Source organism: Cannabis sativa, chromosome 6 (genome assembly GCF_029168945.1).
Source record: "Cannabis sativa cultivar Pink pepper isolate KNU-18-1 chromosome 6, ASM2916894v1, whole genome shotgun sequence".
NCBI lineage: Eukaryota > Viridiplantae > Streptophyta > Magnoliopsida > Rosales > Cannabaceae > Cannabis > Cannabis sativa.
The window spans coordinates 57290042-57302108 of record NC_083606.1 but is presented as its reverse complement, the minus strand read 5'-3'; the positions used below and the strand labels follow the sequence as shown (position 1 = coordinate 57302108).

At 30.1% G+C, this 12067-nt stretch overlaps 1 protein-coding gene across 1 annotated transcript; it reads left to right on the top strand.

Moving 5' to 3' along the window:
- Nucleotides 1-6318: 6318 nt before the first annotated feature.
- On the top strand, nt 6319-11685 carry LOC115695971 (polyphenol oxidase I, chloroplastic). Its single transcript, XM_030623085.2, has 2 exons — nt 6319-6501; nt 9863-11685. Exons 1-2 carry the CDS (start codon nt 6404-6406, stop codon nt 11487-11489), a joined length of 1725 nt encoding a protein of 574 aa, XP_030478945.1. The 5' UTR covers nt 6319-6403; the 3' UTR covers nt 11490-11685.
- Nucleotides 11686-12067: the final 382 nt, after the last annotated feature.

Here is a 12067-nt window from a genome sequence, read left to right as displayed (position 1 = left end):
CTGTGGTGTTGTTGATAGCTGAGTGACAAGTAAACACAGGGGTTAGAGTGTAACTGTTATCATTGGATCGAAATCCTTGCAAGATACATTCATTGTCATCATTCAGAACATAACAATGATCACTATCAAAAGAAACAGTAAACCCTTGATCACAAATTTGACTGATGCTAAGTAAATTAGCCCTCAGTCCTTCAACTAACATCACATTTTTCAGTCTAGGTAACCCTTCAAAATTTAGAGTTCCCATACCAACAACTTTTCCAGATAGGCCATTACCAAAAGTGACTTCTCCACATTGCATAGGCCGAATGTTAGTCAAAAAATCCTTGTCACCTGTCATATGTCTAGAGCAACCACTGTCAAAATACCACATTTGAGATACAGCAGTTTTATCAGAAAAACCAGCTAGACACTTCTTTTTCACCCATATTTGTTTCAAACCTTTATGTTTCTTTTGAGATTTTTTCAAATTATCAAAATAATTTGTTTTAAACAGATTGTTCAACGTGAAACATTTAGGTCTAATATGTCCTTTTCTACCACAAAAATGACAAATGGGAACAAATCTTTTTACCTGAGATCTTACCCTTTTCGAAAATTCTGGAGATTTTGCAGCATCAGAGGCTGTTCTTGCTGCAACAGGCTGTGGAACTGTTACGGCAAAGTTTGTAGCCTCAAGGTGATTCGTTGGAACCCTAGATTTTACAAACTTTGTGACTCCAGAACTTACCATTCCATTAGAACCAAGGCCAGCGAAACCTCTCTGACCTGCATTCTGAGCTTTTTCAAAAATAGAAGATCCAGGATTAAGCATTTGAACATTTTTCTTAAAGTTTTCAAGTTCCTTCTTTAATAGAGAGATTTTTTCATCTTTATCACAAAAACTTGTCTCATATTCTTTTATTTTCAAATTACACATTTCAATCTGATGAGACAATTTTTTATTCAATTTATTCAACTCTCTATTTTCAGAAGCAACCTGAATCCATTTTTCATACATGACTTTGTATGATTCAGCAAGAGATTCTTCGCAGATTTCAGACTCATCTGAATCTGAATCCTCTTGTTTGGTGGTATTATTCAGACATACCAATCTAGCTTTCACCTGTGAATCACACAACACATTAGTCATAACAGAGGTTAGGGCAACATTTTCAGCAATATCTTCATCACTTTCGGTTTCATCATCACTCCAAGTGACATTGAAACTTTTCTTATTCTTTTTCAAAGTGTTTGCACACTCAGCTTGAATATGCCCAAAACCTTCACATTCCCTGCACTGAATTCCCTTTTTGTTAGAGACAGATGGTTTAATGAAAGTATTACCTTTTGAACCTTTCGAAATATTCTTTTTATTTCCCATCTTTTTCATATATTTCTGAAAATTCTTAGTTAATAAAGCAATCTCATCATCACATTCACTATCAGAATTTTCATTATCAGCAACTTTCAAAGCAATACTTTTACCTTTATCAGCAATGGATTTGGGTTTGTCCTTTTGTTTAATCTGTTGATTTAATTCAAAAGTACGTAAGGAACCCATCAATTCTTCCACTTTCATAGTGCTAAAATCTTTAGCTTCCTCCATTGCCAAAAGTTTAGTATCAAACCTTTCTGGAAGAACTCTAACAATTTTTCTTACAAGAACAGAATCATCAAGCTTTTCTCCAAGAGCAAAATATTCATTAGCAATGTCAGATAATTTTTCATAGAATTCAGTTAAAGTTTCATTATCAGACATTCTAAGCTCATCAAATTTAGTTTGAAGCATGATAAATCTAGATCTTTTCACATCAGAAGTTCCTTCAAACTGAGTTTGAAGAATCTCCCAAGCTTCCTTAGCAGAAACACAAGATGATATAATTTTAATGTAACCCTCACCTACACCATTAAAGATAGCATGCAAGGATTTGCTATTGTAGGCAGATAGTTTATCATCTTCAATAGACCATTCCAGTTCAGATTTTATAGTAGTATTACTTGAAGAATCTGTCTCAACTGGAGGAGACCAACCTGATAGAACCATTCTCCATGCCTTCTCATCTTGAGATTTGATGAAGGCCCTCATCCTAACTTTCCAATAAGGATAGTTAGAGTCATTAAGCAACGGTGGTCTAGAAATAGAACTTCCTTCTGCAAAAAATGACATTCTAACAAAAATGTTATAGGACCACACTAAGAGTTTAGTGTCCCGCTCTGATACCAATTGAAAAACCGTGTTTTTGCGAATGTCAGTTGTATATAAGAAAATATAAAAACTGTAATCGTTTGCAGCAGCAGAAAGTAATTCTGCTACGCAAAACGAACGAGCGAGAATATAAAGTATTTGCAGAAAAATAAATAACTTGACACAAGAGATTTATACGTGGTATCAGTGTTCTCCCGAACACTCCTAGTCCACGCGGCCATGCCCACAGAATGAAATCAATTAATAAAGTATCAAAATTACAAAGACAATTGACTTAAACAAGTTTAGACTCCCTCTAAAGTATTGCCGCAATCCTTTGTAATCCACTTTATGAATCTGACTTCTTGAAACACCTTCAAGCCCGAACTCCCTTCGTCTTTGAAGTGTGAGGGCTTACTTCCTCCCGAAGTAAGGCTTCAACAAGTCTTCTCCCGAAGACCAAGTGCTTACTTCCTCCCGAAGTAAGGCTTTATCAAGTCTTCTCCCGAAGACCAATCTCTTGTTCAGTCAAGTAGTTCTTCACAACCTCTAGGATAGAGTAAGAACAGAAATAGAACAACTAGAACCTAGGTGAACAACTAGGCTCTCACAAAACAAAGAAAGACTCTCTTCTCTCAAAAGATAAATGTAGAAAAATGAATAATGGAAGAGGTAATTCGAATGGTTGCTCTCTAGGCTCTATTTATAGATCATAGAAACCAAAGAGGCAACCACAAGTTCGAATTAGCAGCTGTACAAAAACTTTCCAAAAGAAACACGATCTGCTACATCAGATTCGGATGCTAACGAGGCAGATACGCCGGAAACGGAAACTTACTAAAATCGGGTCCGATCTTCTTTCAATGCTTGATTCCCGCCAAAAAGCAGTTAGATATTCTGATTGTATCAAGATACAATCGAAATCAATAAGGAAAAGGCAATAAACAAAGTTTCCCTAAAAAAGACAACTTTCCAAAAGAGAATTCCTTCTCTTTTGAGAAGTTTTCAACAAAGGAAATTTCAGCTGAAAGTGCAACTTTCCAAACAAGGAAAATGGCAACTAATAACCGAATAAAAGAGGTAAGAATTCGAAAATGAATGCATAGCAATCTTACCATAAAAAGGAAAAATTATTTTGTCACCTAACTTGCCAAAAAAGGACTTTACATATATTATGATATAATTAGTTTTTAAAATATGTATCGTTTAAATAAATTAAATTAAAATTAAAAAAATATATATAATAATTGATATAAATTCATAGAAAATTTATTGTATGATTTCAAAATTGATGACATTACCTTATCACACTTGTTGTTATTACATTCAAAGTCATTATCATCAATACTGTATCTCACTCTTCGTTACCGATTTTTTTCCTTATAGGTTTAAATATAAATTTATAAAAAATTCATTATATAATTTCAAAATCACAGTATTCTCATTTGTAGTTGCCACTACATCTAACTATTGTAACTATTATTATCTTTCAGGTTTAAATAAATAAAATGCTATATTTGCTAATAGAATATAAATATAATAAATTATCAAAATAAATGATAAAGTTTTTTAAAAACATTAATTAATTATCAATACTATTTTATATATATTTTTTGAAATTATAAGGATTTTTATTTCTTTCTTAAAAAAATTAATGGTTGTTTTCTGTGTGTTCTCGTGTTGTTTTAGTGGTTCTGTTCGTGGGTGTAAAAAATTGAGGCTGTAAATACCTTCTTCATTCTCTTTGGCTATTTTTGTGATTTTTTATATTCTAGTTTTTCTATAAATACATTTGACGAGTTTACTGACAAAAGGGTTTTGAGGTGTGCAGTTCTTTTATATTTTTCTAAGTGGTTATATCTGTTTCATTGTTTTACATTTATTTTTGTGTTGTTTTAGTTTTGTTTAGTACTTTTTTATTCTTATTTTTCAAGACTAGGCTTACAAATATAGCTGCTATTACATCTGGTATTGAGGCTGTGCAGAAGATTGTTAGTTTTTTTAAATCTTTTTTTCCTTTTATTTTTTTATTTGTTTTAGTGTTGTTTTACAATTGTTTTGTCATGATTATTTATTTGACATTGATTTCATTATTTTTACTCAATCTAGTTGGAATTAATAGTTATTTTTTCAACTATCCTGGTGCTATTGTAGTGGTTCTGGTTGTGGGTGTCGAAGATTGAAGACTTGTATTTTTTTTAGTGTTTATTGTATAAAAGAAAAAAAAAAGAGGACACTATAAATGTAATTTCTACCGTGTGACAGTAAAATTAAAAAAAAAAAAATTATCTAAAATTTAGTATTTTTTGTAAAATCTTAAAATAATAATAATAATAATAATAATAATAATAATAATAAATATTACTTCATCAATAACGTCACATCACATGTATCTAGCAGGCCAATTGCCACTGCCAAATAATCAACTTGTACTTTAGGTTGCGCCAGAGGTGAGACTGAAAGTTGAGAAACAATAAATTTAGCCTCCCTACTTCCTAAATTAGGTATAGTGTTGTAAATATGAATCCATTTTGATACCACACAAAATTGGCGCACACAAAAAATATTAGTTTGGATCGACACGTAAATACCAATAAATTAATTTGAAAAATACACCACACAACAAGCTGGAAAAATATCAAAGGATATATTAAAAAGATCTAAAATTTATTATTAATAATAATAATAAATGCGTCTTTATTAATCATAAATAAAAAAAATAATAAAATTTAAATATAATATTGGATATTAGAATTTTATCATTAAAACTATTAAAATATGTAAAATAAAAATTATATATAAGATGTGATATAAAAATTTAAGTATTTGTAAGTAAAAGTTTAGATTTAAATAATACTTATAATTTTGGGAAATTATTGCATATACTAATTTTATTTTTTTTTAAAAAAAAATTATGATTTTGGTTGTTCCGGTAGTTTCTATATGGGTTGTTATGTAAATTTTGATTGCGATTTAAGTTGTTCTGTTTGTTATTATGTGAGTTTCTATGTGTGTATTCTATAAAAATATAAAAAAAATGTTTTGTATGTGATTATTTGTAAAATATTACTGAGAAATTATATAATTATAACTAAAGCATTCAATATACATATAGTTTAACAACTTTTAAAAACAAATAATATGAGAAAGTAAATCATGAATTCGAGCCCCAAAATAAAAATGGGCTGGCCTGTTTAAAAAATAGAGGCTGACATGAGCAAAGCACGACACAAAAATACTGGAGCAGGCCTACCCTTTAAAAATATTGGCACAACACAACACGATTCATATTTTTTCTGTGGCACGACACGACTCGTATTTAAAAATCACATATCAATATGGGGCGAACTAGCACGACACTCACAAATTTACAACACTAATTAGGTAACAGGCTATCTTATCTCTCACTTGGCTTTCGCTCCCACCATCAAATCCAGAAAAATAGAGATAAGAGAACTAATTGAAGCCATGAAAGATAACTTTCCTTGATGTAAGATACTACAGTCCTTGTAATGTTTTATATTGGGAATTTTTTTGGTTAGTAAAAGGAATTTTTTGTTACACAAGCCCAAAGTCCAGGACCAATATAATTGGACCCGAAAGCTATAGAGGAGCAACTGAAGATTGGTTTGGAGACTTCAGCTGATGAGGAAGCTGAGGGGAATGAAGAAGCTGAAGGAAAGAGCAGGAATGAGAAAGCCATGAAGCAAAGGAAGAGAGAAAGAGCCAAGCCTCGTTGGCTCAAGGACTTCATTCTGGCTCATTGAGTCTTTGGGCATATTTTGTAGCTAATTTTGTTAGCCTTTTTGGCTTTTGTCAATTGAGTGTAAATAACTCTGCTGTAAGAACTTAATGAATTAGCAAGAAATTACTATTGGAGACCTCCTCTCTCTTGTGTTGCTATCATTTTTTTTGTTTGTATTTTTATTTTTTAAATGAGAATTCATTTTTTTCAAAATTATTAGTGGGAAAGAATTGTCGTATAACAAAAGAAACTTGGACGAAATTTTGCCACACATATAAGGAGGAAAATTATTTATTTCTCTTTAATTATTTTTACTTTTCAATATTGTATGCTGGCCCCCCAATTTTAAAATTATCGTGGGTTCTATATATACATTGGACAACGGTTGCCCATTTCTTTAATACCATACATTTATTTTTTCATATATATACGCATAGTTTCTCTTAAATAAATTATTAGGTATTATTTGAGTGGAGAAGCAATCCAAAAATATGGCTACCCAAAAGTGCAATCGTGTAGTTTCGTTTGCGTTGTTCATTGCAGTTGCGTTACCAGTAACTCTATTTTTCCTCAATACCTCTGACATTTGGTATGTTTTTTTCAATTGCTTAATTATTTCCTTTTATTAGAAAGCATCACATCACCTCTTCTAAACAATATCTATTTATTTTTCCCTTTTTAAAATTATTGGTCATAATTTTAAAAAGAGGATGGTCATATTCATTCATTACTAAATTAGTTACATGAAGTGATAAATTAAATAAAATTCTTAATTACCAAATTAGTTTAATATATACATATATATATATATATATTATCAAGACGTATAATTTATGGAAGGTGGTTTTTAAATCAGCATATACGAGTCGCTTTATTCACATTCATAGTCAATAATATAAGTAGTAGGAGCATGAAAATTTTGAATTGTTTGCTAGTTTGTTTTTGTTGTGATATAAGACACGGACACTAGTCAAGAACATTAAAGGAATAGAGAATGAATTTAATACAATAAACAAAATTAAGATTGAAAACTAAACTTGATGCTAAAATGAGTAAAAACAAGAATAATGCTGTTAGACGAAAAACAAAAAGGAAAGTTTAGTGAAATTAGTTGAATCTTGGCTTTTATATATAGATAAACCAATTTAAATCATTTCAATTTAGGACAAGGGATAAGGGACAAGAAACAAGGGTATAAGATGGAGTATGAAGAAATGAGAGAACAACTAAGTTTTGAGTGTTTTAGTATTTTGTGATCTCCACATGAGTTAGTGTTTTTCCATGTGAGACTTTCTATATAGTGTATTTCTCTATATGTGATCAGTTTCTCTGAGATAGTTGTAAGTTTAAGTGAGTTTTGAGTTTCCTCCAAGAGAGTTGAGAGGATTTTGAGCTGAGTTTTTGAGATTTCCTTGAGTAATTTGGCTATTGTAATACCATTGTTGAAAGCAAAGAAGAAAACCAATTAATGTTTCTCGTCGGAAATGATCTTTTATTTTTCTTTTTTTTTTTTTTGTTCTTTTTTTTTTTTTTTAATTATTATTATTATATTATTACCTCTATCTCGACGAACACACGGGCTTGTGGATATTGAGTCTTCAAATTCACCTAGTTTTCTTGTAGTAGTTATGGTCTACGATTTAATCTAGTGGTCCCACAAGAGAAAGTTAAAAGTTTTAATCTATCTCTCACCCTATAGGTAATTAGAAAAATATATAACTACACTCAACTTAATAAGTTTAATTACGTAACTTATTATATAATAGATTACTCTATGTGTTTGTCTTATGATAGGTGAATTAATGTTTGATGCTAATATTTATGTATTCATATTTTCAAATTTCAATCAATATATTTTTAGATTTTCACAAAAATTTATATTTGTCGAATGACTTACTACTTATGACAAATAATAAAAAAAAAAGTTAAAATAATATTAATCTCAACAAAATTTTACAAATTAATAAATAAATTCGTGCAGTAATAAAAAATTAATCATTATATGCCTACCATATTACTCATTCTTTTTTTTTAATTGAAATATTGTCCAGGGAAACAAAACTAAAAAAAAAAAAAATTACACATTTATTATGCTAGTGTAATTGATTACACATTAATTTATTTATTATGGTGACATTTGGTAACATTTTTATTTTTTAATTTTTTAATTACAAAAATAAAAGTAGAATTTTTTGTTTTAAAAATTTTGTTTTTGAAAAACAAAAATGTGTTCTATAAGCACTTTTGTTTTTCAATTTTTAAAAACAGAAAACAAAAGTATGTTCTGTTAAGTTCATTTTTATTTTATTTTTTTACATTATTTAAGTCGGATTTGGGTCCAGGATCGGTTTCAGATTGGGTGCTAGGTTCGGCACCAGGGCCAGGGCCTGGTTTGGGTCTGGGTCCGAGTCTGGTCGAAGTCCAAAACATTGATTAAAAAGAACTGTATAAAAAACAATGAAAAGGACTTTTTTTTTTTTGTTTTTAAAATTTTCAAAATTTTGATTTTCAATTAAAAAATTGAAAGGTGAAAATAGGTTGATAGAACATATTTTTAAAAAATATTTTTACTTTTTTAATTTTAAAAAAGGAAAACGGATAAAAAAATGTTACCAAACGACACCTATGCTAATGTAATGAATTAGATTTTTAAAAAATGCCCTATGTCTATCTATTCTATATAAAGTGTGGCTGTGTAACATAATTTTTGGTTTAACGATACTTTTTGGATTTCTATGTTAACTTTAACAGAAAATCCTATTAATTAATTAATTTTATAGTATTATATTATATATATATATATTTAAAAATAAAAATTATATAGATATTTTATATAAAGAAATTTTAATTGAAAATTAAAATACTTGAAATGTTATAGATATTTTTAATCATATTTTTAAATTTATTAATTTAACTTTGAATTAAAATAAAAAAAGCATATTTTACGTCAAAAGCCTATTTTACGCGTCTTTTTTTGAAATGATAACTTTAATATCAAGTATCACATAATTATAAAGAGCATTACTATTGGTGTCCAACACATTTCACAAGTGGTACCCCACGATTGGTTAGCGATATTTCTTAAATCTTATTTTTTGAAAATTATATGTGACCTGCTACTTAATTATACTAATTGTGATATGATACCAACAAGGAGGGTTGCCTTTACCATTTCTCATAACTAAAATATCACATTTTTTATATTTTTTTTTTCTTTTTTTAGTTAAGATATTTAAAAAATAATAATCACATTTTCAAAACATATTCATTAATAATAAAAGAACTAACTAATGAATTTTCTCTAAGATTAAGATACATATTTGGAAAATACAATAGTGACGACTACAACTGAAATACGATAATGAAAAAAGATGTGATATAGTAATGACAACGGGTGAGATACGGTGATGAAAATAAGTGAGATACAATGAGACAACAAATGAGATATAATAATAACAATAGTTTTGAATAATCGAGATATGAAAATAATACATTATGGGAAACACTGTAAATTTTTTCAATACCATTTTATTTATTTATTTTTATAAAAATATTTTTTTTTTAACAAAAACAATTTAAAATACTACATATAATAAATTTTAAACTTCTTAATAAGTAATTCTAAATAATAATTAATAAAATTATACATTTAATTTTTAATAAATAAATTATTTATAATAATATGAAATAAGATAATATATTTATAATTTTACTATGTATTAGAATTATATTTTTAAGTAACTATTTATTATAATATTAAAAAAAATTAAATTAATCGCGCGAAGAGAGACTATATTCTACTCAATATTAGTGGCACAGGAATTCACTAAAAGAAAGTACTCAATCTAAGTTATGGTAAATTATTATTAGTGGCAAAAGAATCCACTATCCACTAATTGCTTTTATTATTATGTATAATAAAGTTTAAACTTGATTTGATCACTTTTCAGGAAATTAAAAGGTGCAATCCTAAACATAGTAGGAAGCCATGATAGAAAATCATCAAGCAATGATAATATTACCAAAATTAACATGGCCAACATGACGATGGAAATTAGTCCTAACTTAACATCATGCCATGACTCCTATGGTCGTCCAGACCTCTTAGTCAATTGTTGTCCTCCCTTATCAGCAACTGATGACGTGGCAATCGATTTCCAATACATTTATTCAAAATCATCAAAGCTTAGAGTTCGTCGCTCAGCTCACCACTTAGATACCACATATATTGCTAAATACACCAAAGCTCTTACTATCATGAAATCCCTTCCCTATAGCGACCCTCGAAGCTTTTCCCGCCAAGCCTTACTCCACTGCACCTTTTGCACCGGTGCTTATGACCAGAAATTCTCATCTGCCACAATTGATATCCATCGTCAATGGCTTTTCTACCCTTTCCACCGAATGTACCTATACTTTCATGAGCGAATTCTCGCTAGCCTCATCGATGACGACACTTTTGCTTTGCCCTTTTGGAATTGGGATAACCCTGACTCCATGATTTTCCCCAAGATGTTTCTTGAAGGACCCTTTGTAGATTCACAACGAGAGCCTTCACACTTCAATAAAGTTGTGGATTTGAATTATAATTCATATACGGTTGGCAATGCATCTGGAGAACAAGAACAAGTTGATACTAATTTGGCATTTATGTATAATCAAGTTATCGCTGCTGCAAAAAAGCCTGAGCTTTTTATGGGATGCCCATTGTATCCCGGTGAAGATGGGTATTGTGATGGACCTGGCACTGTAGAATTGGCACCACACAACACTGTTCATACATGGGTTGGGCTTTCTTCGAATCCCCACAATGAGAACATGGGAGCTTTCTATTCGGCGGGTTGGGACCCATGTTTCTATTCTCATCATGCAAATCTTGATCGTATTTGGGATGTTTGGAGAGACATTCATGGTATGTACTTACCCATAAACGATACTGTATGGCTCAATTCATATTTCTATTTTTACAATGAGAATCTTCAACTAGTAAAGATCAAAGTGTCGGATGTTTTGAATACTAAGGAGCTCGGTTATACTTATGAAGAGACTGATCTTGCATGGTTGAACAAACGCCCTAAACCCTTCATTTCACCAAAAATTGCCAAACATATATTGAAGACTCAAGAGAATTATCATAACGAAACTTCAAGGTTACATTTGTTTAGCAATAAATTAGAGGGTCGGAGTCTCAAATACCCCATAAAAGTAAAGGTACCCAGGCCCAAACCATATCGATCTAAGGAGGAGATTAAAGAAGAAGAGGAAGTTCTTGTGGTTTATGGAATCAAGACTAAAGGGGATGGAATAGTGAAGTTCGATGTGTATGTGAATTTAGTAAATGAGACGAACGTGGGGCCTACTTATAGAGAATTTGCTGGAACTTTTGTTCGTTTACCTATGAAGAGAATTGGAGCAAGTAATGGAAATAAAAAGTCTAGACTGAAATTAGGAATATCAGAATTGTTGAGAGATTTAGAGGCTGATAGAGATGAGAGTATTTGGGTGACTCTTTTGCCTAAAACTAGCTCATGTGCCAACACTGTGATTGATGGAGTTCGGATTGATTATATGAGATAGATGACTAGTTCTGGTTGATTAGGTTGAAGATGACTTGAAATAGTATATTCTTTATTACTAGAATTTATTATCACAAACTTATATGATATGTACTGTGGATATGAAGACATCCACTCACTTTGACAACAATATTGTTGAACGAGTAGAAGAATTGGAGGTCAATTTAGTTATTGGTGTTCGTTCTCTTTTCTTTTAATATAGGGGTGTTACATTTAATAGATACTTTTAATGAAAATGTTTTTATTTTTTAATAAGTGCACCCACCACTAAAAGAATAACTGAATACACACACCTAACTCCCAAGCTTCACAGCAGCTCACATAGAACTTGTAAGCATTCAGGTGCTATGGCAACTCTCTCTCATTGCTTAACCATTCTTCTTGCCGCTGTTAAGTACTTTCTCATTGCTGCTCTTCTTATATTCATACTCATAACTCTTCTTTAACTTTGTAATTGTTCTTATTACTACAAAAGTTTACACTACTACAAACATATCTTTTATTTTCGTTTTTTTTCTTTAATAAATTAAAAATCCGAAGATAAAACTATTTTAATGCTCCTATCGTCGCTTATTTAGT